The 25,872-nt window shown below is 50.7% G+C and overlaps 1 protein-coding gene across 2 annotated transcripts in view; it reads right to left on the bottom strand.

The window, feature by feature from the left end:
• Positions 1 to 25,872, bottom strand: part of SCAF4 (SR-related CTD associated factor 4) — a 1,175,829-nt gene that overhangs the window by 735,037 nt on the left and 414,920 nt on the right. For both annotated transcript variants that reach the window (XM_069636348.1, XM_069636349.1), the window contains exon 11: positions 7,718 to 7,838. In XM_069636348.1, the coding sequence (XP_069492449.1) occupies positions 7,718 to 7,838 (121 nt within the window). The remainder of the gene's footprint in view (positions 1 to 7,717; positions 7,839 to 25,872) is intronic.

Raw genomic sequence — 25,872 nt, 5'->3', positions numbered from 1 at the left:
CATGCTGCATTTTTGAGACTTTAGGTACTTGAGTCGCCGTAGGTCAAGAATGGGCTTCCAGCCACCAGTCTGTTACGCTCATCTGGTATCCACGGGGACGCCCTTATGCCCCGGTTGCAGGATTCACCCTTGACGTTCCCAATTCTGTACGATGCCTTCTGTGGCGGTCGGGCCTTATGTCTGGCGTGCTCTCCGTCCTGCCTTCTGTTCAGGGGCGCATAGTCTTCTGCGGGTTGAAGCGACCGAGTTAACTTCACTGGTGCTAACCCATTCAAGTGTCTTTAAGGAGGTAAGTCTGGTTATAGCAGTCTTTAAATGTCCTTGCTTTCCTTTCTTGCTAATAATGTCTTTTCTTGTTTGTTTCACCTTAGGCGCACTGAGGTTCGGTGGGTGTGCTACTTGGATCAGGCTCCTGCCAGGATGATGGACGCAGGAGCGTATGATGGATGGTAGGTTAAGCGCGAGGTGCGGCAATGCCTTTTCTTGCTAACCTGTATTCTTTATTCGTTTTCAGGTCGCAATGGTCTTTCTGGGTGTGTGAAGATTTCCGGAGCGGAACCAGTCAAGAAATGCCCTGCCAGGTGAGGATTTTGTGATTACTGCCGTGAATGCCGCGAGTCGTCCTTCCGTTGTCCTTCTTTCTCTCTCCCTCTAGGTGCTTTGTTCCGGTGCGAGCATGGTGTCCTGATGATGCTGCCAAATGGATGGAAGACCGCGAGCAGCAGGAATCGACGGATGGAAAGTTGCAGGTAAGCAGAGACTGCTAATGATGTTCTTTTGTCTCCTCTGCAGGTCCGCTATTCAAGGATCGCTGGGTGCCGGTCTCTGAACACGAGCGTCACACTGCTGGCTGCAGAATAACACGAAGCACGTTCTGTAGCTTGGGTGCGGTTTATATAGCCCTCTGTAAAGTAGTCCAGGTAAAGTAGTCCAGGCTACCACACCCTAAAACACTGCACCGCACAGTCTGGTTCCTAGGAACCATACTAGACTGTATGGGTGCCTCCATGTTGGCTGCAGGCCTTCACAGGAAAAGTAGTCCAAGCAAGTCCCTTCAAGGTAAAGTCCCAATCTTAACATGAGCCTGGCCCAAAGGCACCAGGACTGACTCCAGGAGAGTCTATGATAATGCAAAGCCCTTGGGGCCCCAAATGAACCCCGAGTGCTGACCCTACCTGGCATGTGACCATGCCAGTGGGGTTCTGGGTCACGGGTTGTGACAGTCTTTATTAAGAAGTATCTGGAGTAGACTCCGTACTTCCTGCAGGAGCGGAGGGATGTGCTGCTCCTGCTGGGCCAGCAGTGTATCCCAGGACACTTCTGCTGGAATTCTAGAGCGTGTCCGTGGGCGAGAGGGTCCAGCACCAGTGCAGTGGAGATGTGTTTCCACTCACTGACAAAGTCAGCAAGCTGGCCTGCCAACGGGTTGCATGGGTGGGGGCCCGATGTCCTGGTCGGTTCAATCTTGCTTCAGGGCCTGCGTGCCGCCTTAGGAGCGACAACAGCGGCCACCTCCGAAAGCCTTGGAACGACCCCGGTAGGCCTACCCGGCTGTCGAACAGGAGGATTGTCGGTACTAGGATGATCCCCTGCCGAAACCCTTCAATTACCTGCCGGATTTCCCTCTTGAGGCACGAAAGGAAGGACGATGTTGGAGCGTGCCCAGGGCACGGCCGTCTCCTGGTCAGTCTTGATGTCTTGCAACGATTAGTCGACGGCCTTCCCAAAGAGATTGTCCCTGTCGAAAGGCATGTACAGGACCCTAGTCTGTAATTTTTGCTTAAAGTTGGTGGCTTTCATTGAGCCACCACGACGGAGGCAGACACTTCCCAATCTGTGATAACCCCATTTCCGCGATGTCAAGGGTCATAGAGATGGCATGGTCCGAAACCACTTCGGCCTCTTGGAGGATATCCAACGCCTCGACCTGTTTGACTGGGAAAAATTCCAGCAGCAGGGCCATCTTATACCATAGCTCCCCGTCGTATCTGGCCAGAATAGCCAGCACATTCGCTGCCATCACTGTCGTCGCTGAGTAGATTACTTTTCTACCCACGGCATCTAGCTTCTTCCCCTCGCTGTCTGGGGGAACGGAGGCTGAAGATGATCGATTCGAAGACTTCATCCTCGCATCCGTGGAGAGCACCGAGTCGGGTGAAGGCTGTGACCGCAGGCACTTGGGTGCAGACGCCGCCACCCAGTACCTCTTTTCCAGCCAGTCTTTTTTCCAGGGCTGAGGCGGGATTCCTCATCAGTGCCAGGGCCTCATCCCACACGTCGTCCAGGAGAGGCACCGCCAGAAAGGTCTCTCTTGGCCTCACGATGTTGATAAAGGAAACCTTCCTTCTTGGTCTCTTCTGGTATCAGCTGGAAGAGCTCCGATGCTTTGGCGACCATGGTGTGTCTGTTGTCTCCGCGTCCGTCCCTGTATCCCTAGGGGGTGTAGGGCATATGCAGCGTCATAGGGTGCCGGTTTCTCTTCTTCGCCGGCAGAGGGGCCGGTGCCAGGGGTGCCGTCGGCACCCTCTTCTGTATCTCAAACAGCATGTGGAGAGTCAAAAGAATGTCCAGCGATACGTCGTCATGGGGGTGTGCAGGAGATTAGGCTTGCTGGGCCCACCGCCTACCTCTTCTGCATTCCCGCTGTCGTCCCCTCTTTGTTTTTGCCGTAGTCATCCTCAGCGTTTCCACTGTTGCATTCATCGTCGTTCCCCACATTCTCAGGGACCATTTGAACGGAGACCAGGTCCTCTGGCCTCCAGGGATGGCATACTTTTCTCTGGCTTTTTCTCCACCGGCTTGGCCAAAGCCTCCAGTCTGGGAGGAGGAGGGGGGGTACTTATGCCTTCGAGAGGGCGGCCGCCACCAGTTCAATCGTCGATAATGACTGCCTGGACCAACTGGGCCTTCAAGGGCTGGTCGGACACCTTACCCTGCGCTTTAGTCTTCTATGGCTTCTCCCGCAGTCTACCCGGGGTAGCCAACTGACTTTTCTAGGAGGAGCTGGAGCGATGACTTGAGATGGGAGCAGACGGTGAAGATGAGCTTGCACAGCGACCCAGATGGAAACAGACTGGTTGCTTGGCCTTGGGCCCGCCATGGCTGGAGCACCCTCAAAGGATTTAGAAGAACGCTCCTAGCAACTGGCCGGTCCTGGGTGAGGCATGCCCCTGTTTGCCACAAGGGGTAGAGGCGTTGACATTGAGCCACAATGCAAACCTACTGTGCCGATTCTTGACGGTGCACTTGGAGAATCCAAGGCAGATCTCACAATCGGCTTCATTGTGATCGGGGTGGAGACAGTAGAGGCACTGGGAGTATTTGTCCTCCACAAACGCATTCCTCAATCCGCAGCTGGCACAGAGCTTGTAGAGGGAACCTCAGTCCTCCTCCGACATTGCCCAGCGTGCAGTGTAGGCTTGATGGCCTGGATCAGCCAGATTTGGAGCAGTGCCCTTTGGGTGCACTACAACAACCGTCACCTCCTGGCAATAGAAACCCAACCTTTGGTATAGGTCTGTACTACACAGGTTGGTAGTGTCGGCCAAGCAGCCAGGCTCATCTCAAGAGAGGAATGTGAGCAGTAGGAGAGTTACACAGAGATTCACAGTGACAAGTATCCAAATAAACACTTACACACAAGGTTTCTTGATTAAACAATTAATTTAACAGTTTGAATAAGTCTTCTTCAGAAGGGGAAATATAATAGTAACACAAATACACACTCTTACGTTTCTCTAAATCAGCAAGTACCCATTGGGGATGGCACACATACACTTCCTACACACAGGTGACTTAAATAGTTAGGACACGGGACATTAATATAGCACTGGTACATTAAAAGCAATACTGAAGTTGGTGGCAAAGGAAAGGGTTTAAGAATAGAACCCGAATATTTGTGTGATTTTCTGAAGCAGGCAACTACTTTTGAACCTCCCAATGCAAAGCACATTAACACTTTCCTGGAGGAAAGGTAAACCACAAAGTCAGAGGGAAGAAGAGTCTTTCAGGGAGCCAGGGCAGCCAATGGTAAGTTAGCAAAAGTCTAGGTGAGCTGAAGCACTTCTAGCAAGTAAAAGTCTTGCACAATGTTTTAGACGTCTCTGTAGAAAAAATAGAATCAATGGAGGGTCACAAGTTGGGAGGCTAGGGAGAAGTTAAGTTCTCTTACCGTTGGTTAGAAGAAATGGTAGCAGCTGGCTTCTGTTCCTGTGCATCTCTCCAGATCCTGGCGTTCCTGGGCCTAAGTCGTGGGACAAGAGGGAGGCCATCTGGTAACCAATGCAATGGGAAGGCCAGCGGCAGCAATGGGCCAACTTCAATTCAGTGGCACTTTGGCATTTCAGCTCCTCGCGTCTGACAGCTGTTAAGAATTCTCATAAATGTGCTAATTAACTTCACTTTAGAGAACCCTAGCAACTTTGCTGGATTTTGAAGACTTGATTTTTTTTTTTTACCTGGAGAGTGTGAGCCTTTTTTCCCCACTCTCTCCTGTATTTTGATGTGTTTTTTTCTCTTGTGTTCTTTGATTATGAGTTTTAGACAACTACGTAGGCATCACCTTTTCATGTGTTACAGCACCCTCAGTGCAGTAACGCAGGGAGGCCTTTTAGGCTGTCCCAAGGCTTACATACCTTCTCTGGGATAAACTACTGTTTCCCAGAGAAAGTAAAGTAAATTGACTTTACTAGCCTTTAAATCCCTAGACCCAGCACACTATCTTGCAATAGAGTGCTGGAGGGGTTAGCTAGTATACTCTGTGTCTAGAAGCTCACATAGCAGTCAAATGCTACCCTTTCCTATCGGCTCGTGGCAGTGGTTTTACAACGAACTACCATGATCTTTCCCGACCGCGAACAACAGTGGTGTTAAATCGTGGGAGCCATGTTTTTCAAGTTGGCGTCTGAGCCCCCGAAGGAGGTGCCCGAAACTCCCTGTGCTTAGTCTCTAAGGAGACCCAAATGCACTCTGGCACGATTGGCTGGCTGACTGTCCGGCAAGGACATCCACCCTGCTGGGTGAGTGGCAGCTAGGCTGGAATGAATGGGAGAAAACTGGATAAAAGACGAGTCGCTTGGCTTGGAAGGCAGAGTCGACCACTGGAATGAAAGAACAGAAGATGAGCTTGAAGAGGATGGCTGCTACAACTCCTGGACCGTTGGTTTGCCTGGTGAAGCCCTGCTGCAGGCCTGAATCACTAAGTTCATCTCGACATAGAAGCCCTGCAAGGACGACTTCTCCCTTTGAGATGGTGGGACCAATCAACTCAACACTAAGCCACCTGGATACCATTCTCGGAGCTGGTTGCATTTTCCTGAGAGTGCTGCAGGAAAACGAATAACCAGGGAGAGGGACACCAGTTTGTGTGCTTGACTACAGCTACCGGAATTGAAGATTTGCCAGTTGCCAGTTTTTTTTTTGTTTTTTATCAGTCCCCGTCCAGGAGTACCCGCCATCCTCCCTCTTGTCCCCCATGACTGAGGTACAGGAACAGTGAGATCTGCAGGAACTGCCAGGAACAGAGGTCACCAGCTGCATCTTTTTCTGGTACTGTAAAATCAGACAGAGTACTTGCCTCTCGCGGTTAAAGCGATTGAAACTTTTGCAACTCACAGGCCTAATCAGCTTGTGACCCAACATATCATTCTTCCCGTTACAAACTACTTCTGAGAACATCTACAGACACTTTACTGTTTACTTACCAGAACCGTTTTTATCCTATCCAAGACTTTAGCCCATTGACTTTGGCCTAGCCTATTGAATGTTCTGGTGAACTCAAAGTATCTGCACTGTCTAATAAAATTGTAATCCTTTAATGTTCTGAACCTATTCCTTTTTGCTCCTCCAAAGTATTCTGAATGCCATTTTGCTCCTCCTTCAAAGTAGTCTGAATGCCTCAGAAACCTAATGAGTATAGTACCGAAGTATATGTGTGTGAGATATTTTACTGCCTCCTTCAAGTGAAAGTTTTATAACTGACTGTTGAATAAATTAATAAGTGTTCAACCAAGAAAACTTGAGTGCAAGAGGTTATTTGAACACCTGTTATTGTAGACCTCTGTGTAACAGCCTTAAAGCTCACATTCCCTCTTGAGATAAGCCTGGCTGCTCAGCTCCGCTACCAAAAACTGTAGTACAGACTCATACCAAAATTTGGTTTTGCTTACACCTGTAGTCTTAGTTGTGTGTAGTGGTCCCAAAGGGTACTGCACACAAACTTTGCCTAACATTTATTTAAAAAATATATGTTAAATAACCATTTATAACAGAAACCTTGAGTATACGTGTTACTTGGCTACTTGTATTTGAGGATTTCATTGCTACAGCTCACAATTGCCCCTCTTGAGATAGGCTGCTCAGCCAAACTACCAACTTGTGTAGTACAGACATATACCAAGAGGTGGGTTACCTAATACCAAGCGGATAAGTGGTGTGTAGCCTCACAGTGTTATTACATCAATTCTTACCCAACAGATCCTACCTCAGAATTTTTAAGGACTTAATGGAAGGATATGTTGACACTGCAGGGGGGAAATGCATATAAACGCACAGACTACCATCTGGTACAACCCAGCAATAAAAGAAAAAAGAAAAATGTTAATTTGGCCGGATTGTTTTTTTGGTGGAGTTCAGTGGAAAGGAGACCACAGAGGGAGTGATGAATGGTTGACAATAGATCAATTACAGGTGAATTGGACCATACTGAATTCCAGGCGACAAGATATATTGAAACTTGGAAGGGCTATTGGTGATATATCGGCAGATGAGGAGGTTGATTTCCAAAGGCTGGTTACAGAGGCAAAGATTGAAGTTCATTTAACAAGCAAATATTATAAACCGATTGTGTCAAAGGTACAGGACAATACTAAATTGTTAGAGGAATGGACGAGGAGACTGCCCTGTGAGATGATGCAAGAGCGCTGGGTGACTGTAGGAATGAGCGTTTCAGTTCTGTGAGCTTGACAGGTTAAGATCCAAACCAGGGTCTACTGGACCCCAGAGAGATTATATAAACAAGGGATTCTGATTTGGATAGCTGCTGGGGCTGTTCGCACAGAGTGGGTACTTTGGAACATATGCTTTGGGAATGTGAGAGGGTGAGGTTTATGGGGAGAAAACTGCACGGTGTTCAACAATGTTTTGGGACTTTACCTGGATTATGATTTTTAAACTATTTTAGGAGATGACGAAATGCTGGAATATTTGCAGATATCCCATAAAGTGGCTGTCCAGGGGCTCTGTGATGGCGAAGAAGCGGATATTAACAGTTTGAAAATACAGAATGTCTCAGAACGAAGAGTGTTGGTTGGATGAGTTATCAAAACTTGCTGATATGGAAAGAGTAATATACAATCACCAGCAAAAAAGTGCTCAATTAGAGAAAGTCTGGGGAAGATTTTTGGATCTGTGCTGATTCTGTTTGAATGTTGTTGGGGGGGGGGGGGCTTTCACATCTTTTAATATATAATTTGTAACTAGAATAATAAAAATAAATGTTAAAAAAATTCTAGGGTTTAAGCATAATAGTCCATTTATTGCAGTGGTCGATAACGAGATCACAACCTATCAGAAGCATTTACAAAGCACTAAGGTAACGGGCTATAGATATTTTTTTCAAAAGCTATCCCAGACGTTTGACAAGTATGCACGTGTCACATTACTTGAAGCATAAAAAGGAAATCATGCAAAAAGAGTTATTCTTTGGGTTAAGACTCACCTGGTGACTCAAAGGATCCGCAGGGACTCCCATCAAATGCCCCTGAAATAAATCTATATTTGGAATCTGTGCAGGGTGCTGTGTGTACACTGGTTGCTGCATGCCATCTCCTGGAAAGACACTGTTGTGGAAAGAGTTAGCATAGATGGGTTAGGGAGTTTTACTGAAGTCCGCCTGTGGCAGAACTATAGAAGACTCTTAGGAGTGCAGGGCTGCCACACACTTCGGTTTGGCCTGAACTATCAAAAAGGTTTGGTAGCTATGGTGGGGAAGCCAGGCTTAGTCTAGGAGGGAGAAGGGCTATAGGGGAGTAAAAAGACCTTTGAGCACACAGTCAAGGAAAAACGTACACTTATAGTGATGAGTATATGGTTGTTATATATACTAGGACAATGTTAAAAACAATGCAAATAAAATAGTTCACATAGATAAACAGTGGATATTTGCTGTTGCAATACTCAGTTCAAAATTAGACTTTCAGATGATAAACATGTAACCATAAAGTTGGAGAACAAAGGAAGACACACGCTGTCAAATTTGCCAAATACAACAATCTTTTTTTCCCCAAAACAAGTCAGTCATGGAATTGGATTCAAAGGGGCTAGCTAGGCAACCTGAACAATTTCAGACTTTAGAACGGAGGTCCTTGAGCACAGGAGAACACGGTTGGGTTGTCCACTCCCAACTTGACTCAAAAATCTCAGGATGAGTGAAAGCAAACCCCAATTTACAGGGGTTCCCCTTAAATACAGGGGACCCATAATCATCATAAACCAGAGTAAATGCACCCTCTAGGGAATTAAAGCCTTGAGTATATTGCAAGAGATAACAGCACATTAATCTTTACAGATCATGAGGATTTGTGGAAAAATGGCTGAGGACTCTGCCATTTCCAACCAGCATTCTGTCCTCCATGGCTGGCTCCCAAGTCCTGAAGACTGGTGCTGGGCCTGGGGCTTAAATACTCTTGACTTGGTCACTGGATATCAGCATAGCTCCTTCAAAACTGTTGTTCTTGCCATAGAAGGGATGCTGCAGAGTCTCCAGTGTTGCATGGCCAGGTTCTGTTTGAAACAAGCTACATAACATTATGCTGCATATGCAGGAATACTTTGTCGCTTTTGTTTAGCATAATTTACTAGGTTATAAACATTCATACATACATAAACACATCTTCCTGCCTTTCTCTCAACACTTGGTCAACATAATTATATTTGATGTGGTCCAGTAATTCATACAAAAATCCCTTGTTTTCCTAGTACTTTATGTCGTGCTGAATCGTTTTTATTCTCCATTGTCTTGAGATTGACGGAACAGCTGCTTAGTTGTCTCGTGCTCTCTACCAGCCTGCATGTACTCTATATTTAGCACAGCCTGAAACCACTGTGTACTTTCAGCAAAGCTAGCTACAATTTAACAGTTTTACAAATATATATCCATCTACATAGTTGTTTGCACATATATTTCAATCCTATCTTTAGTGACTGGCCACGCCTCCGATTATTTTTGCATGAAAAAGCTCTCATTGCTATAGTGCTTAGAAATCTTGCCTCATTGTAAAGCGCTTGAGGGGTGCTGTAAGGCACTAGCCAAAGGTGCTAGCTCCTCCCCAAAAAGAGCGAACACCAATGTTAGGCAATAATTGATGTAACCCTGTGGGAGACTACACAACCCTTCACCACTTGGTACTACGTAACCCACCTATTGGTATAGGCCTCTACTACACAAGTTGGTAGTGTGACGGAGCAGCCAGGCTTATCTCAAGAGGGGTGCATGTGAGCTGTAGCAATGAAATCCACCAATACAGTAGCCAAGTAACCCTTACACTCAAGGTTTTGTTATACATATGTATTTAACAATAGTTTTTTAAATAAGCATTCTTTAAAAAGGGCAATACATGTAGCAATCAAATCCTCTTTAAAATACTTTACCAGAATCAACACAAAGCAAGTATATACTCTTTAGAGAGGTTTCATATGCACTTTCAACTGACTGAGGTGACTTCACTAACTAGGACAGTAATGGCATTTATATATCACTTGTACACTTTGTAAAATCTGAGGTTGGTAGAAAGGAAAGGTTAAGGGAAGGAAAAAGGCTAAACAGGTTCTCAGAGCATGTGAGCACTTCTCCCAATGAAGCCTAGATAAAAACCTTCCCCAGCAATATTAGTTTAAAACCAAAGCATCAACTATGGTTGACAATAAGTATCAAAGTCAAATAGAAGCTAAGAGTCTGCAGGGAGCCAGGACAGCCAAAGTCAATTGGAGCACAGTCTATTCAGCTTAGGCACTTCTTCGATAATAAAAGGGTTGCTGGATTGCGTTGGGGTAGCGGTATTCAAACTGTGGGGCGCGGCCCCGTGGGGGGCTGAGAGAGCCCAGCATGAAAAGTCAGGCTACACTGTCTCAGGCACCAATGAAAACGTGGCCCACAGTTGTAAACGGATATTCATTAACAGACTGTTTGAATAGTACCCAAGGGGGTGCTTTGTGTTAAAATGTAAGTACATTGTGATATTTATTCAGCAACAATGGTAAAAATTACTAACTGCGTAGGGAAGTAACATCAAACTGGGCCACATTGGCCAAAAAGGTGGCCCATACTAGCATTTTTGGTGTGTATATATATATATATATATATAAAATGATATTTTATTTTTATTGCACTCGTGCACAGGTGTTTCAGAGCGCGACCAGACAAAGGGAAGGGGAATAGGCCAGTAGGCCAGTCCGAGCCTGGCGGCTCATACATAATGGCGAGGGGGTTACCACCCAGTGGCCCCCTCTCCCATTATGGAGGAGCTAAGGAGCCAGCCCGGTGAAACAATGAGCACTCCCTAAGCTGCTTTTTCCAGTTGAGGCAGTGCTTCTGGGCTGGCTGAACTGTCAAAGGGAAACCCTATTTCCCTTTGACAGTTCAGTTAATTCCCCAGCCGCACATGCTCACTGAGCCATGCAAGGCTGGGGCGTTTTGCTTCGCCAGCATTGCATAGCTCATTGGAAATGCTGGCTGGGGCACTGCATGTCTGTATGTGCGAGGGGGGGGATCTCCTGCGCCTCCTCGCACATACGGACAGAGCAGCCAGGAACAGGGCGGTTCAGCACCCACATGCAAGCCAATGCATAAGGAACAAGTTACTTACCTGTAACTGTTGTTCTCCAGCATGGGTCTGGCATGGATTCACATGCTCATGAATATTCCCCGTCGTCAGGCTGGGAATCCTCGGTAAAGAAAAAACCAGTATCAGTTTCGTTTCTGATCTGTCTTTCGTAGTAATAACCAATCACTGGTCTCTGCGTCATACTGACCACAGCCAATGACTGCCCTCTACCTAAGCACCGCCTCTGGCAGCCATCTTCAGATTTGGAAGCACGTGAAGTGGCAGTATGACCAAGTGAAGAGCCGCAGAGGGGTAGGCGGGAGGGTTCGCATGTGAATCCATGCCAGACCCATGCTGGAGAACAACAGTTACAGGTAAGTAACTTGTTCCTTCTCCAGCATGGGGTCTGGCATGGATTCACATGCTCATGAATAAAGAATACATAGCAGTACACACATGCACAACCACGGGAGGTGGCAAAGGCTCAACATTAAGCATCACATCAACTCAACATTAAGCATCTTACCTCCTCACCAGGCTCACCTCAGGCGAACAGGTTGCGCAGCACTGCTTGGCCGACCCTGGACTCCTCCCTGGAATCCCGGTCGACGCAGTAGAATTTCGTGAAGGTGTGCGTCGACCTCCACGTAGCAGCCCTGCATATGTCCAGCAGGGGCACACCAGATAGGAACGCCGTGGTAGCTGCGATCGCTCTGGTGGAATGGGCTCTCGGACGGCCAGGCAGCGGTCGGTTTGCCAACCGGTGACAGTACATGATACAGCCGGAGAGCCATCTGGAGATGGAAGCCTTCGAGAGAGCCTTCCCCTGATTGACAGGTCCAAAGTTCACAAAGAGTTGTGACGTCTTCCGAAAACCTTTCGTGCGGTCCACGTAGAACTTCAGCGCTCTAGCTACATCCAGCGAGTGCAAAGTCCTCTCAGCCGGCGACGAAGGCGACGGGAAGAACACAGGTAACACCAAGGGTTCGTTGAGATGAAAGTCCGACGGTACCTTGGGCATGAAGGAGGGGTGCGTCCTGAGCACTACCCTCGTGTCGTGGAAAGTCAAGTACGGGGCCTTGCAGGAAAGGGCCTGGATCTCTCCCACTCGTCGTGCGGAGGTGATGGCCACGAGAAAAGCTGTTTTCCACGATAGAAACTTCAACGGGGCCGAGTGCAGAGGCTCGAACGGAGGTCCCATAAGTTTGGTCAGCACCACGTTGAGCTCCCACGCCGGGGCCGGAGCCTTCACCGGCGGGAACGATCTGAACAGTCCCTTCATGAACTCTTTCACCAGACGATGAGACCACAAGGACGTCCGGCCCGTGGTTCTGGTGTATCGGGAGATCGCAGCAAGATGAATCTTGATGGACGCGTGTGCCAGACCAGCTTTGGCCAGCGTCAGCAGGTACGGCAGCACTTGGGGAGCCGTAATCCGTAGAGGGTTAATCTTCTGTGCGTGGCACCAGACAGAAAACCTCTTCCATTTGTGTCCGTAGCATTTAAGAGTCGAGGACGCCCTGGCCTTTGCAAGAACCTCTCTGCAATCGGCCGGTATGTCGTATCCTCCAAACTCTAGCGCTGCAGGAGCCAGGCCTGCAAGTTCAGCGACTTCGGGTCGTGGTGGAGGATGGCGCCTCCTTCCCTGGAGAGTAGATCCGCGTCCGCCGGCAGCTTGATTGGCGGGGACGCCGACAAGTCCAGAAGGTCCGGGAACCATATCTGCCTCGGCCACGCAGGTGCGACGAGGATCATCCTGCACCGTGACCTCTTGAGCTGGTTGACGAGCCGGATTAGCAGAGGCAAGGGAGGGAACGCGTAGAGGAACAGGCCCTCCCAGGGGAACGAGAAAGCATCGCCCATGCTCCTCGTCTGGGGAAACCTGCTGGCGAACCTCCGGCACTTGGCGTTCGTCGCCGTCGCGAACAGGTCGATCTGGGGTGTGCCCCACCGTCGGAAGAGGCGATCCACCAGATCCTGCCGTAGTTCCCACTCGTGGCACGAGCGCAGCTCCCTGCTGAGTGAGTCGGCGATGGTGTTTTTTATCCCTGCCAGATGAAACGGCACCAGAAGAATCCCTTGGGCGACGGCCCAATGCCACAGGTCCTGCGCCTCCTTGGACAGCGCTGGGGACCTGGTTCCGCCCTGTTTCCTGATGTAAAACATGGTGGTGGTGTTGTCGGTGAAGATCCTCACCACCTTGCCCTTGAGGGACGGAAGGAAGGACCTGAGGGCCCAAAACACTGCACGGAGCTCCAGGACGTTGATATGCAGGGACTTCTCCGTCGGGAGCCAGAGTCCCCTTGCGTGCAGGTTTTCGGTGTGCGCTCCCCACCCTTCTAGGGAGGCATCCGTGGTCACAGTCACCTGGTGGGCTGGGGTCTGGAAGTCCATGCCCGCCGTCAGATGCGCGCGGGTGCCCCACCACCGTATCGCTCGTCGGAAACTCTCGTCGAGCTTGATCCTTTCCTCGAAGCTGCCCGTCGTCTGGATCCAGCGCGCATCCAGGAACTCTTGCAACGGGCGCATCCGGAGCCTGCACATGGGAATGAGGTAGATGCAGGAAGACATCATCCCGAGGAGGGACTTGATGGACCTCACCTTGGCCGCGTCGGCCACCAACATCCGTTGCACCTTGCCCAGGATGGTCCTGGTCCTCTCCTCCGACGGGGAGGCCAGAAGGGACACTGTGTCGAGCCTCGCTCCCAGAAACAGTGCGACTTGCGCGGGCACCAGGTGGGATTTGGCGTAGTTCACGGAGAATCCCAGGTCCGTGAGGAGTTGGACGGTCCTTGCCGTGTGGACCACGGCGAGCTCCCTCGTCTTGGCGCGGATGAGCCAGTCGTCCAGGTAGGGGTAGACGTGAATCCCCTCGCGGCGCAGCTGCGCCGCCACCGGTGCGAGGCACTTGGTGAAAACCCTGGGTGCCGACCGCAGTCCGAAGGGAAGGGCTTTGAACTGGTAATGACGCCCTTGGACCACGAATCTGAGGAATTTTCGGTGCCCCTTTAGGATGGGAATGTGGAAGTAGGCATCCTCCAAATCCAACGACGATAGGAAGTCTCCTTCCTCCAGCTGACCCAGGACGTGCTGGAGGGTGACCATCCGGAACTTCTGCGCCTTGATGAACTTGTTCAGGCGTCGCAGGTCCAGGATGGGGCGCCATCCTCCCGTCTTCTTCTTCACGAGGAAGTAACGCGAGTAGACTCCGGAGCCCCGAAGCCTCTTTGGGACGAGTTCGATGGCGCCCTTTCTGAGCATCGCCTTTACCTCCAGGAGAAGTTGAGGGACGTGAAGTTCTTTCCTGGCCACGGGGGGGACGCGCGGGCACCTTCTTTGAAACTCGAGCGCGTGGCCCCGGGCCAGGGCGTCCAGCACCCAACGGTCGGTGGAGATGGACTCCCACACGCTGACGAAGCCCGCCAGCCGGCCTCCCACCGGGGTGCTTCGGTGGGGGCCCGACCCCACGGCCGGTTCAATCCTGCTTGGACGCGGCCTTGCCGCCTTGGCCCCCTTGGCGACGACGGCGGGGTCCGCCAGACTTGCCTCGTCCTCTGTAGGCCTCTTGCGACGACGAGCGGGCCGCTTGACGGTAGGAAGCGAAACCGCCGCCGGAACCTTTGGAGGCGCCCTTGCCTCCGCCGCTCCGAAAGGGCGTCCGCCGTTGCTGCAGTACTCCAAGGGCCCGGGCCGTCTCAGTATCCGCCTTGATGGCCTGAAGGGAATCGTCCACTGTCTTCCCAAACAGGTTGTTCCCGTCGAAGGGCATGTCCAGGACCCTGGTCTGGACGTCCTGCCGAAAGTCCGTAGCCTTGAGCCATCCGCGACGTCGAAGGCAAACGCCGTTGCCCATCTGGCGGAACCCAGTGTCGGCGATGTCCGTCGCCACGGTGATGGCGTGGTCCGAGGCCACCTCACCTTCCTGCAGGATCTCAAGGGCCTCCGCCCTCTTGTCGTCCGGCAGAAAATCCAGCAGGGGAGCTATCTTGTACCAGAGTTCCCTGTCGTAGCGGGCCACGATAGCCAAGGCGTTGGCCGCTTTAATCGTCGTCGCCGCCGACGAGATGACTCTGCGCCCCATGGCATCCAATTTCTTTCCCTCGCCGTCCGGCGGGGAAGTCGACGTGGAGGCCGCACCCCCCCCCGCTTTCTTCCTGGCTGCCGCGGAGACGACGGAGTCCGGGGTAGGCTGCGCCCGGAGGCATAGGGGGGCTGAGTCCGGGACCCGGTACTTTTTCTCGTACCGGTCTCTTTTCGCTGGCGTCGTGGAAGGGTTCTTGAGGAGGGAAAGGCCCTCATCCCAAATGTCGTCCAACAGAGGCACTGCGAGGACCGTCTTCCTCTTGGTCTCGCGCCGTTGGTAAAGGAAGCCTTCCTTTTTCTTCTCCTCAGGGCAGAGTTGGAAAAGCTCGGATGCCCTGGCGATCATTGAGTGGAACGATCCAATCTCGTCGGGCGGAGAAGCCCTGGTGGGAGGCGACGACGGAAAATCGTCGTCGTATGCCTCGTCGTCCGTACCCGTCGCTGCCGTGTCAGTCCCCGTATCATCCCCTCGGGTGGACGGGGAGGAGGGCTGGACGGGGCGCGACGGTTGAAAAGGAGGCGGTGCATGAATCCTTCTTTTCTTGGTAGGGGGAACACCAGAAGGTCCCGGTTCTGGATCCCCCGACGGGAGAGGTTCCTCCGTCGGTAACGGTAGTCTCGTCCTTATCTCGGAGCATAAGGACTGTATAGCCAACAAAATGGCCGCTGAGTTGTCTTGCGGCGCTGGCAGAGGGGAATCCGACGGGCGAGCAGGGGCCCCGTCGGTATCCTCGACGATGTCGTCGTCGTCACCTGCGTCGGGGCCCATTCCGACGGGCTGGTCTTGTTCCACGCCTAGGCCGTGGCTTAAGACCTCGATCAGTTCCTCTTCTGAGGTTGAGGCCGAATCTACGCCGACGCCCTGCCCCCCCTTCTTCCCCACGGAGGGTTTCACGGGGGTCCTATCGATGGGCACGAAAGAAGACTCCCTCCGAGGAGGCAGGGAGATTCTGGGCCCCGAGGCCGCCACCACTGGTGCAGCCTCCACAGGCTGGGCCAGGGCCGCCGCGACCGTTTCGATAGAGGGCTTGGTCGAATGGATCAAGGCCTTCACCACCTTAGGTGCGCTCACCGCCTTATCCTTGAGGGAGGGGGCACTGCCACGCTCCTCCTCTGCCTTAGAGCTCGACCGGGGTCTCTCCAGGAGCTTCGCCGGGTGCTCGGCCTTCCTCTTACCCGACCCAGAGCGTTGGCTCGTGGTTGATGGTGCCGGGGAGGGTGCGCCCTGCCTGGCGCCCGTAGAGCCCGACCGTTCGGCGCTCCCGGTGCCAGCGGACTCGCGGTGCTTGGCCTTATGTTGGGCCCCCGTCGCCGGGGCGCCCTCAAAGGTCTTAGAAGACCGCTCAGATTTCTTCTTCTTCTCGCCAGACGGGCTCTTACCCTCCAGCCAGCTGGCGAGACGTTGATGGCGGTCCTTCATGGTCCGTTCCGACATGTTGCCGCAAAACGCACAGTCCTTCTCCACGTGCGTCTTGTCCCCATGAAGGCAGTAAAGGCAGAAAGAGTGTTCGTCCTCCTTGAAGACGTTCTGCAGCTGGCATCCAGGGCAGGCCCTGAACAGCTTTCCGGGCGTCGAGCTTCCCTTCTCCTGGGCCATCTCCGAGACCGGGCCTGAGAAGCTTCTGGAGTCCTCCGAAGCGTAGCTCGACGAAATCTTCACCCTTGAGGGGCACAGATGAATCCGACACGGGTCACCGTTGATCGGATGTAGGATCGGTGGAGCTTGAGGCTCTTTTGACCGAAAGAATCGAAGTTTTTGTGAAAAGCGCGAAAAAATAGCACTAACGCTCGAGAGCAATAGCACGAGGATCCCAACACATGAACGTGCGGTAAAAATCTGAAGATGGCTGCCAGAGGCGGTGCTTAGGTAGAGGGCAGTCATTGGCTGTGGTCAGTATGACGCAGAGACCAGTGATTGGTTATTACTACGAAAGACAGATCAGAAACGAAACTGATACTGGTTTTTTCTTTACCGAGGATTCCCAGCCTGACGACGGGGAATATTCATGAGCATGTGAATCCATGCCAGACCCCATGCTGGAGAAGGTAGGCTTATGTTCATTTATTTCATTGAATCATGTGTATGGCTGCGTGAATGCTTGTGTTGTGTGAGTGTATGGTGATGGATGCTCGTGTGAATGATAGTTATTGCTGTATGAATGTGTGAGTTTGTTTTGGTCCGTTGAGCTGATTTTGGCAAGTGATGGATTGGAGGGGGGGGGGGGGGGGGTTGTACAAGAAAGGCATTTTAAAAATACATAAATGCCTTTGTTGCACAATCCACCTGCCAAAATCAGCTCTCCTGAGGCGCTGTGGAGCCCAGGGGAAAGGGATGGTATATTTTTGCTGGACATCTATCATAGATGTCCAGTAAAACATGTCATGCCTGCCCCCTGGCCACCCCCCCGGACAGCAATTGCAAACTGTTTGGATATTTACCCACATTTTTTTAAAGAATGCTCTAGAATGCAACATTTTAACCCATCATTTTATTTTTTAAAAATCACGGAGGGAAACCCCCCCAAACCTTTGATTGGTTCGGACTCATTCGCTATGGCTTTTTTGGGCGAAATAGTTATGCCCCTCCACTTAAAAAATTCACCAGCCGCCACTGGCTCATGGACTGTTAGGAACGGATGGGGGAACCCAAAGACTGTGGTGGGAGCAGGATGGGCGGGAACCATGGGATAGTGGTGGGAGCAGGGTGGGGCGAGCCCAGGGTGTGTGATGGTGTGGGGAGAGCCCAGGGACTGGGAAGGAGTGGGTTGAGGGAGCCCAGCCACTGTGATGCGAGCAGGTGGGGGAGCCCAGGGACTATACTGGGAGTAGGGTGCAGTGACGATGCGCAATACATACTGTCCATTTGGCATTTTTGGGTGGTCCGGTCTGCCCAAATTTTGCTCAGGGGGGGGCCCAAGCTAAACATTTCTGAAGACCATTGGCCAAGTGGATTTTCAATGTGAGGCAACTTCTTTGATTGGCATGCTCGTCGGAGTCTCATACAAAACAATCCAGTGTGCTCGTGTATGCACATCACACATTTCTCAGCTATCTCTATAAAAAAAGATCATCAACACAGAGGGGTGGGGCCGGGGGGTCCCGAACAATTTGTTTGCTCAGGGGGGCCTTGGCATAAAAAGTTTGAAGACCACTGCGTTAGGGGCTCCCCCTTTTAACTTTCTTTTGCTAATCTTGAGAGAACTACAGTTCCCAAGGGAAGAAAGGATATTTGGTTCCCTTTTCCATTTTATTCTGTGAAACCAGCACACCACACCTCATGTGGAGTGCTGCAGATACAATGTATCCCCTTTCACACTAAAATGAACAATTCCATTAAAGGGACAAGCTTACCTTTAATGGCTGGTGGCAGTGATACCTTGTATTAATGTGGTGCACCTTTACCGCAAGCTGTGTTCACAGCTGCAGAAAAGGCACCCAAGGATGGCTCATTTTACCAAAATGGCATCAGTCTTCTTTTTTCACCGTTTTAGTGTTTGTCCTTTGTTTCTTCCCCTTACATACAGGGCGGGACATTCCTTTGTGTGTTTTTAATCTTCGGCGGGAGTCCCCTGGACTCCGATCCCAGGCTCCAGTCTCCAGTCTGAGGGCAGGAAGCGAGGGAGGAGTCCAAAACTCCACAGCCCTTTGTCTTCCTCCTTGCCTTAATGCGGACAAATCCCAGTGTGGGGCTGGCTGTCCTGATTGGATAACCAGACCCCCCCTTCTTGTAAAATGCGGGGGAGAGAAAGCAAATGTTGTGCTGCAGTGCTCCCGGGGGCAGTGGACTCGCGGTGCTTAGCCTTCTGTTGGACACCCGCGGGAGAAGCACCCTAAAAAAGGTCTTGGAAGCCCGCTCAGCTTTCTTGGAACCAGGAGAGGCATGTTGCTGGGACCCACCCAGAGCAAGGGCCTTGGCATGCAGCCACTCCCTCAGCCGCGTATACCGATCCTTCAGAGTGTGAGGCGGCATCTCCTGGCAAAACACCAGTCTTCTTCCACGTACGCTGGGTATAGGCAATCAAGACACTGGGAATGCTTGTCGTCCGAAAAGACATTAAAGTCGCAGTTGGAGCAAAGTCTCAACAGGGGGGCCTGAATCCTTCTCCTCCGACATGGTCCACGGGGCGTAGGCCTGAATCTTCTGCAAGCCTCCATGAAGAAACTTGACAAAATTCGCCGGTGATGGGCGCTGAAGAATCAGAAAAATGGGTGCCCGTTAATCGGGTGATCGATGGAGCACAAGGCTCGATTGACCGAAAAATAGAGTAAAACTCTTCCAAAAAGCGAAAAAACACAGTAAAGGTTTGAGAGCTAAACACGAGGACTCCTAACACTTGAACGTGTGGTAAAAATCTGAAGATGGCTGCCAGAGGAGGGGCTTAAGTAGAGGGCAGTCATTGGCATGGGGCAGTATGACCCAGAGCTCAGTGATTGGTTGTTAGGAGAAAAACAGTTTCAGGACTGAAGACCGCCTCTGGCGCCCGAGTGTCTAGGGTGGGCAGGAAGTGAGGGAGGTGCCCGAACCTCTGTGCTGAGACCCGAATGCACTCTGGCGTGATTGGCTGGCTGACTGTCCGGCAAGGAAAGCCACCCTGCTGGATGAGTGGCAACTAGGCTGGAATTAATGGGAGGAAACTGGATAAAAGGTAAGTCTCTTGGCTTGGACGGCAGAGTCGACCACGGAACTAAAGAACCGAAGACGAGCTTGAAGAGGATGGCTTCTGCAACTGCTGGACCGTTGGTTTGCCCAGTGAAGCCCTGCTGCAAGTCCGAATCGCTAAGTTCATCTCGACAGAAGCACCCTGCAAGGACGACGTCTCCCTTTGAGTTGGTGGGACCAATCAACTTTAAAGTTACGTGGACATCCATCTCGGAGATCGTTGAGTTTCCAGAGTTGCTGCTGGAAACTGTATAGCCAGGGAGAGGAACACCAGATTGTGTGGTTGGTTTTGGAGGTAAGTAAATGGAAAAGTCTTTACACAACTTCTTAGGAGTCATTGATAAAAAGAAGAATCAAATGTAGGGCCAAAAGCTGATTAGACTTGTGAGTTGCAGAAGTTACAAGCACTTCCAGAGTAAGAAATGCATTACTTATCGTAATAGCATTTCTGATGATTGCATCTGCTTAGATTCACAGAGTCCCCCGTGACAAACCAGTCGTCGAGGTAAGGGTAAACTGGGACTGATAGTCTGCGCAGGTGTGCTGCTGCCACAGCCAGGACTTTGGTAAACACCCTTGGCGCTGAGGCCATGCCGAAGGGGAGTACCTTGAATTAGTAATGCCTGTTCTGGATCATGAGCCTTAGATATTTCCTGTGCGCTGGCAACATTGAAATATGAAAGTTTGCATCTTTCATGTCCAATGTTGCCATGAAGTCCCCTTGTTTCAGCAATGGGATCACCTCCTGCAGTGTTACCATGCGAAACTTCTGGGGTTTTATAAACTTGTTCGATGGGCGCAGGTCTAGACCAGGGTGCATTGCGCGATCCTTTTTGGGTGCAAGGAAGTTCACTGAATATATACCCTCGTTTACCTGAAGAAAAGGGAGGGCTTCTATGGCGTCCTTTCCCAGCAGTGCTTCCACCTCTTGGATCAGGATCTCCAGATGTTCCGGTGAAAGGCGCCGTGAGCGCGGTGGTCTGAACTGTGAAGGTCGGGCGAATTCCCCGCAGTAACCGTGGCCGACTGTCTTTATGACCCACTGGTCTGAAGTTATCCCCTCCCATGCCATGAGGAAAGATGTTAATCGCCCCCCGACCGAGGTGACATGGGAGGGGACCTGGACTTGGTCATTTTTGACCAGAGGCTGTGGCTGCTCTGGGATTGGGGCCTCTACCTCTACTCTTGCCGCGTTTCTGACCCCTTGAGGGGTAGTAAGTGGGGCTTCCAGATGTTGGATTTGTGTTGAAGTTACCCGTGCCGTAGTTTTGACCAGCACAGGCTTGCCCTGGAAAGGACCACCGAGAGTTATTATTACCCCTCTCGGAGGAGGGTTTCTGTGTAATTTGTTGCAGAGACTTTAGAGTATCATGCTCCTTCTTGGCTGTTTCCAAAGCCGAATCCACCATTATCCCGAAGAGGGTAGTCTCCTCAATGGGTTTATTAATGAGGGAGGCCTGAGTCTCAGGTTTAAATCCTGATGTAAGCAGCCGAGCGTGTCTTTTCAGTAGGGTCCCTTGAGCAAGCGACCTGCCTGCAGTTTCCGCAGTGTCCAGGGTGTTCTTCACCACATTCTGGTTAACCAGTCTTCCCTCCGTCACAATAGCGAGAAGCTTTGATTTGGCGGGTTCGGGAACCTCTTGGAGGCCTTCCTGGAGCAAATTCCATTGGGCATCAGCATAGGTTGCTAATAGAGTAATATTATTAGCAACACGAATGGTGTATGCCGCTGCTGACGTGAAACGTTTGCCCAAGACATACAGCTGCTTAGACTCCTTGTCCGGTGGTGATTCTCCCGTGGCAAGGGGTACCCCTGCCCTCTTTCGAGTGGTAGTCACCACCAGTGAATCTGGGATGGCGTGCCCTTTGATGTATAGAGTGTCGGAAGGGGAAGGTCGAAATCATTTTTCGACTCTCGGGTTCACTGCCTGTGTTTTAGCAGGTGACACCAATGAGGGAGCTACCTGTCTCTTGACAGAGTTAAAGAGTGGGATGTATTGACTTGCATGAGATTTTTCCTTAATGATATCCTCCACGAAATTCTGCTCAGGTACCGCCTCTTGAGTGGCAATTTTGAAGTATTCAGCTGCTTTTTTCAACATGGAGTTGAATGCCATTTGGTCATCTACAGGAGAGGCCTTGTGAGCCGGGGTGGACGGAGGAGAGTCTAGGCACAAATCAGTGTCCTGATCTTGCTGTGTCCATGGGTCTTGACCTACCTGCTGGGTTTCCTCCCAGTTGTCCGTAGTATCCTGTTGATCTTCCACATAGTTTGATAAAAGAAGCTTCTTCATTATAGATGTCTCTATATGTGTTATCTGGACCACGTCTTCCTGTTGGAAAACATGAGACTGATCTTCTTGGATATGGAAGTTAGGGTCTATTTTCGGGGGAGGATGATCAGAAGAACTGATAGTCTGCCCCAGCCGATCCATGCACCCTTCGAATTTTTCTGTAGTCCATTTAGAGGACCCAAACGGGCCTACGTGAGGAGAAACTACGTTTTCCCGCAACGCAGCATCGAAAGGAACCTCTCAGGGTGTCGGAAAGAGGCTCTAGACTGTCTTCGTAAGCCTCATCGGAATCGGGAACCCAATCCGCCCAAACAAATTCTGCGGCTTGTCCCATAACCTAAGGCGGAACCGGCGTAAGGCCTACCTCCGCCGTAATTCTTCCGATGCTACTTTCGATAGTCGCCAAATCTTCGTGAGACAAACGCTCTGATGATTTATCGGCAGTCGTAATACAGTCCGCGCCGCTAGAGGGCCTAGCGGTCGGTTTTCCGGGTAGAGGCCTAGCCGTAGTCTTCGGGCCTACTGAGGCCTTAGAAGTCATCGAAGCGTCGGGCTCCCGCACTTCGACGCGTATAGGTTTCGAAGTAGCACCCTTGGTTTGTTTAGATTGCCCAGTCGCAAAACGCTGCTGCGGATGCGGGTAAGGCTTTGGATCTGTAAGATCCAAAGGAACCGTCGAAGTTTTCGGCGGCCCTGTTGGCGTTTTCGGCTTTTTCGACGAAGGCGTCGAAATTAGCATAGGGTTGTGTGCTTAGTGCAATGCGCTTGTACGCCCCTGTCGCCGGATGTAGTCCCTGTAGCAAGACCAGAGTCAAACCTTAAAGGGTCGGGGGATGGGCTGGCAGACCTAGAAGCGTCACCTCAAGGTCTATAACATCCGAAACTGATGTTTGGTCATCCGAAGTACCCCATCACTTTCAGCTGGCGTGGTGGTGGGGGAAGGGAGCTCCACGCGTGACATACAATACGCGGCCCACCGCTTTACACAGCACTCCTTAAGGGTCTTAGGCCGAAGGAGTTTGCACGCTGTGCACCGCTTCTCATCGTGCTCCCGAGGGAGACTGTCATTACACGTCCTGTGTTCGTCCTTCCAAGGATATCGGACCCTACATTTAGGGCAGAATCTAAAAGGAGTCCTTTCCATAGCCAAAGGGAAGGATGACCAGACCAACAAGGAAAAGAGGGGGAAAGGAGGAAAGACATACTAAACAATATGGCCACCCCGACCCCACTCTCCCTACTGTATAGGTCGGCCAGAGGGCCTGACCACGTGGAAAATGCAGCCGCCAGGTCTTAGGCGCCGAAATCTACAGCCGTAGACGATTCCCGCATAGTCTTTGTCGAAGATGTTCTTATTGGGCGAAGTGACTTAAAGAGGAATAAACCGACAATTCGGTAAATAAACACAATGTCTCTAGTAAGAGCTCTGCTATAGGGCGACCAGTTAGCTGGGCGAAAAAAAAAACAAAATGAGGGATCTCGGCACGTGAGGGCTTTTGGGTACTACACACATCACTATAGGGATAGTGTTACAGACACGCCTATGCCGACATCCCCTTTCGGTCCAGATGCAATACTCCGCGGTTACCACTGGATGTCGGACCATATGCACAGCATGCGAGTCTAAGCAGATTAACTAGCATCAGATAAACTTAAAGCTAAGTTTTCTTAGACTTGTTTTACAGTACCTTAGCAGTGAAGAAAAGATGCAGCTGATGACTTGTTCCTATGCAGCTCTGCAGATCTCACTGTTCCTGTGCCTCAGTCGTGGGGACAAAAGGGAGGATGTCGGGGGACTCCTGCAATGCACTGGGACTGGCGAAAACTGGAAACCGGCAACTTCACTATCAGTGGCTGTTTCGCGTTTCAGCTCCTTGCAACCACCGAAAATAGCAACAACGCAGTTCCTGGCTGTTGAGGTGGGCTTTCCGTGCTTCTGGGGTCCCGCACTCTGTTGAGGGGGCTCAGGTTTGGTCAGTCCTGCTTCTTGGGAGTCCGCAGGATCTTCCAAAAGCTCTAGGCCAGCTTAAAAGCAACTCACACTATCTGGTGTTCTTCTGCCTGGCTATACGGTTTCCAGCAGCAACTGTGGAAATTCAACCAGCTCCGAGATGGATGTCCAGGTGGCTTACTTTGGAGTTGATTGGTCCCACCAACTCAAAAAGGAGAAGTCGACCTTGCTGGGGCTTCTCTGTCGATGCGAACTTGGCAAGTTGGCACTGCAGCAGGGCTTCACCGGGCAATTCAACGGTCCAGGAGTTGCAGCAGGCGTCCTCTTCAGGCTCTTCTTCGGTCCCTTCGTCCAGTGGTCGACTGCCTTCCAAGCCAAAAGACTCCTTTTATTCAGGTCTCTCCCATTCATTCCAGCCTAGCTGTCACTCGCCCAGCAGGGTGGCTGTCCTTGCCGGACAGTCAGCCAGACAATCACCACAGAGTGCATTTGGGTCTCCTAGGAGACTGAGCACAGGGAGTGTCGGGCACCTCCCTCACTTTCTGCCTACCCCATACACTCTGGAGCCAGAGGCGGGTTTCATTCAGAAACTCTGCCAAAGGCAAAATGAACAAAGACTAAGCCTGGTTTGGCGCGGAGAGAAACTCTCAAGAAGGACCTTTCCACAAAGACATGGCAAAAAGGAAGACTGGGGGCATTTTTATCAAAGATGGCTCTGACATTTTGAAAAAGATGGCTCCAGCGGTTGCTTTAATGGAGGCGCAAACTGTCACAGTAAATGTAAACCACAGTAGTTCAAAATGAAACCACTGCCACCAGCCATTCAGTGAGGAAAGAGTAACATAAAACATGTTACATAAGAAGCTAGACAAAGGGGATACTAAGTAACCCCTAAAGCACTCTATTGTAAGATAGTGTGTGCTGGGTCTAGAAAGTTACAATGCTAAGTAAAGTCAACTTCACTTTACTGCCCTGGGAAACAGTAGTTTATCCCAGAGAAGGTATTTAAACCTTGGGAAATCTGGAAGACTTCCCTGTGTCACTGCACTGAAGGTGCAGTGTGACAATTGTAAAAGATGATGCCTATGAAGTTTGTTAGACTCCATAACCAAAAGAGAAACAGTGTAGAAAATCACATTAAAATACATGAGATTGTGGGGGAAAAGGTTCACTCTACAGGTTAAAAACATCAAGTGCTCAAAATCTAGCAAAGTTGCTGGGGGTCTCTAAGGTGGAGGGAATTGGCACATTTCTGAGAATTCTCCCTAACAGTCGGGTACAGGCAGTAAAGGCATTCGGAATGCTTGTCTTCGAAAAGACATTCCGCGAGCCACGGCTGGAGCAGATCTTGAACAGGGGAGTTTAATCCTCCTCCTCTGACATGCTCCACGCGGCATAGGCCTGAAAGAATCTTCTGGAAGCCTCAACTAAGTAACAATGTGCAAATATGTTGTTTAAAAATGCAGGAGTGGAGTGTAGCAGGTAAATGCAAATCAAGAATTCACACTGGGCATGATGCAACACCGATGAGTGGAAGTTTGACAGAAGGCATATATACAACTGTAACGGAAGCAAGTTAAATGATTCAAGCTGGGCAAGATGATATGCAAGATCATGTAAGTGAGAAGTCAATAGTTGACAGTGGGCATAAAAATGAATAGCTACAGATACAGGCTGCAACTAGTCTTGACACGGATCCGAAGCCACGGCAGATGAGGTACAGATAATACTCAACTGTATGTGCAGTAAATGACAGTTAGCGTGAATTGCATCCAGATACAGGAATCAAATGAGTCTTATGGACGCGGAGCAGGTTAGCGGCAGCGGTCCAACTCGGGAACTAGCGTTGTCGCAACAAGATAACTATAGGAACAATATAGTTACTTACGTAGTGGTTAATCGAGCTGGGGGTAGCCTAGAGGAAAGTCACGAGCATGGGAGCAAGGCTAATCAGCTCAAGGCAACCTGGTGCATCAGGAGATGGCAGGAGAGATAGGCATGCAGTAGAGGCAGGGATGCACTAAATGAGTGAACAGCAAGGAGGCACAGGAGCAAAAGCAGTGC

This window comes from Ambystoma mexicanum, chromosome 7p, assembly GCF_040938575.1.
Source record: "Ambystoma mexicanum isolate Mex_15411 chromosome 7p, UKY_AmexF1_1, whole genome shotgun sequence".
In the NCBI taxonomy this organism is placed as follows: domain Eukaryota; kingdom Metazoa; phylum Chordata; class Amphibia; order Caudata; family Ambystomatidae; genus Ambystoma; species Ambystoma mexicanum.
This window is presented reverse-complemented; position numbering and strand designations above follow the sequence as displayed.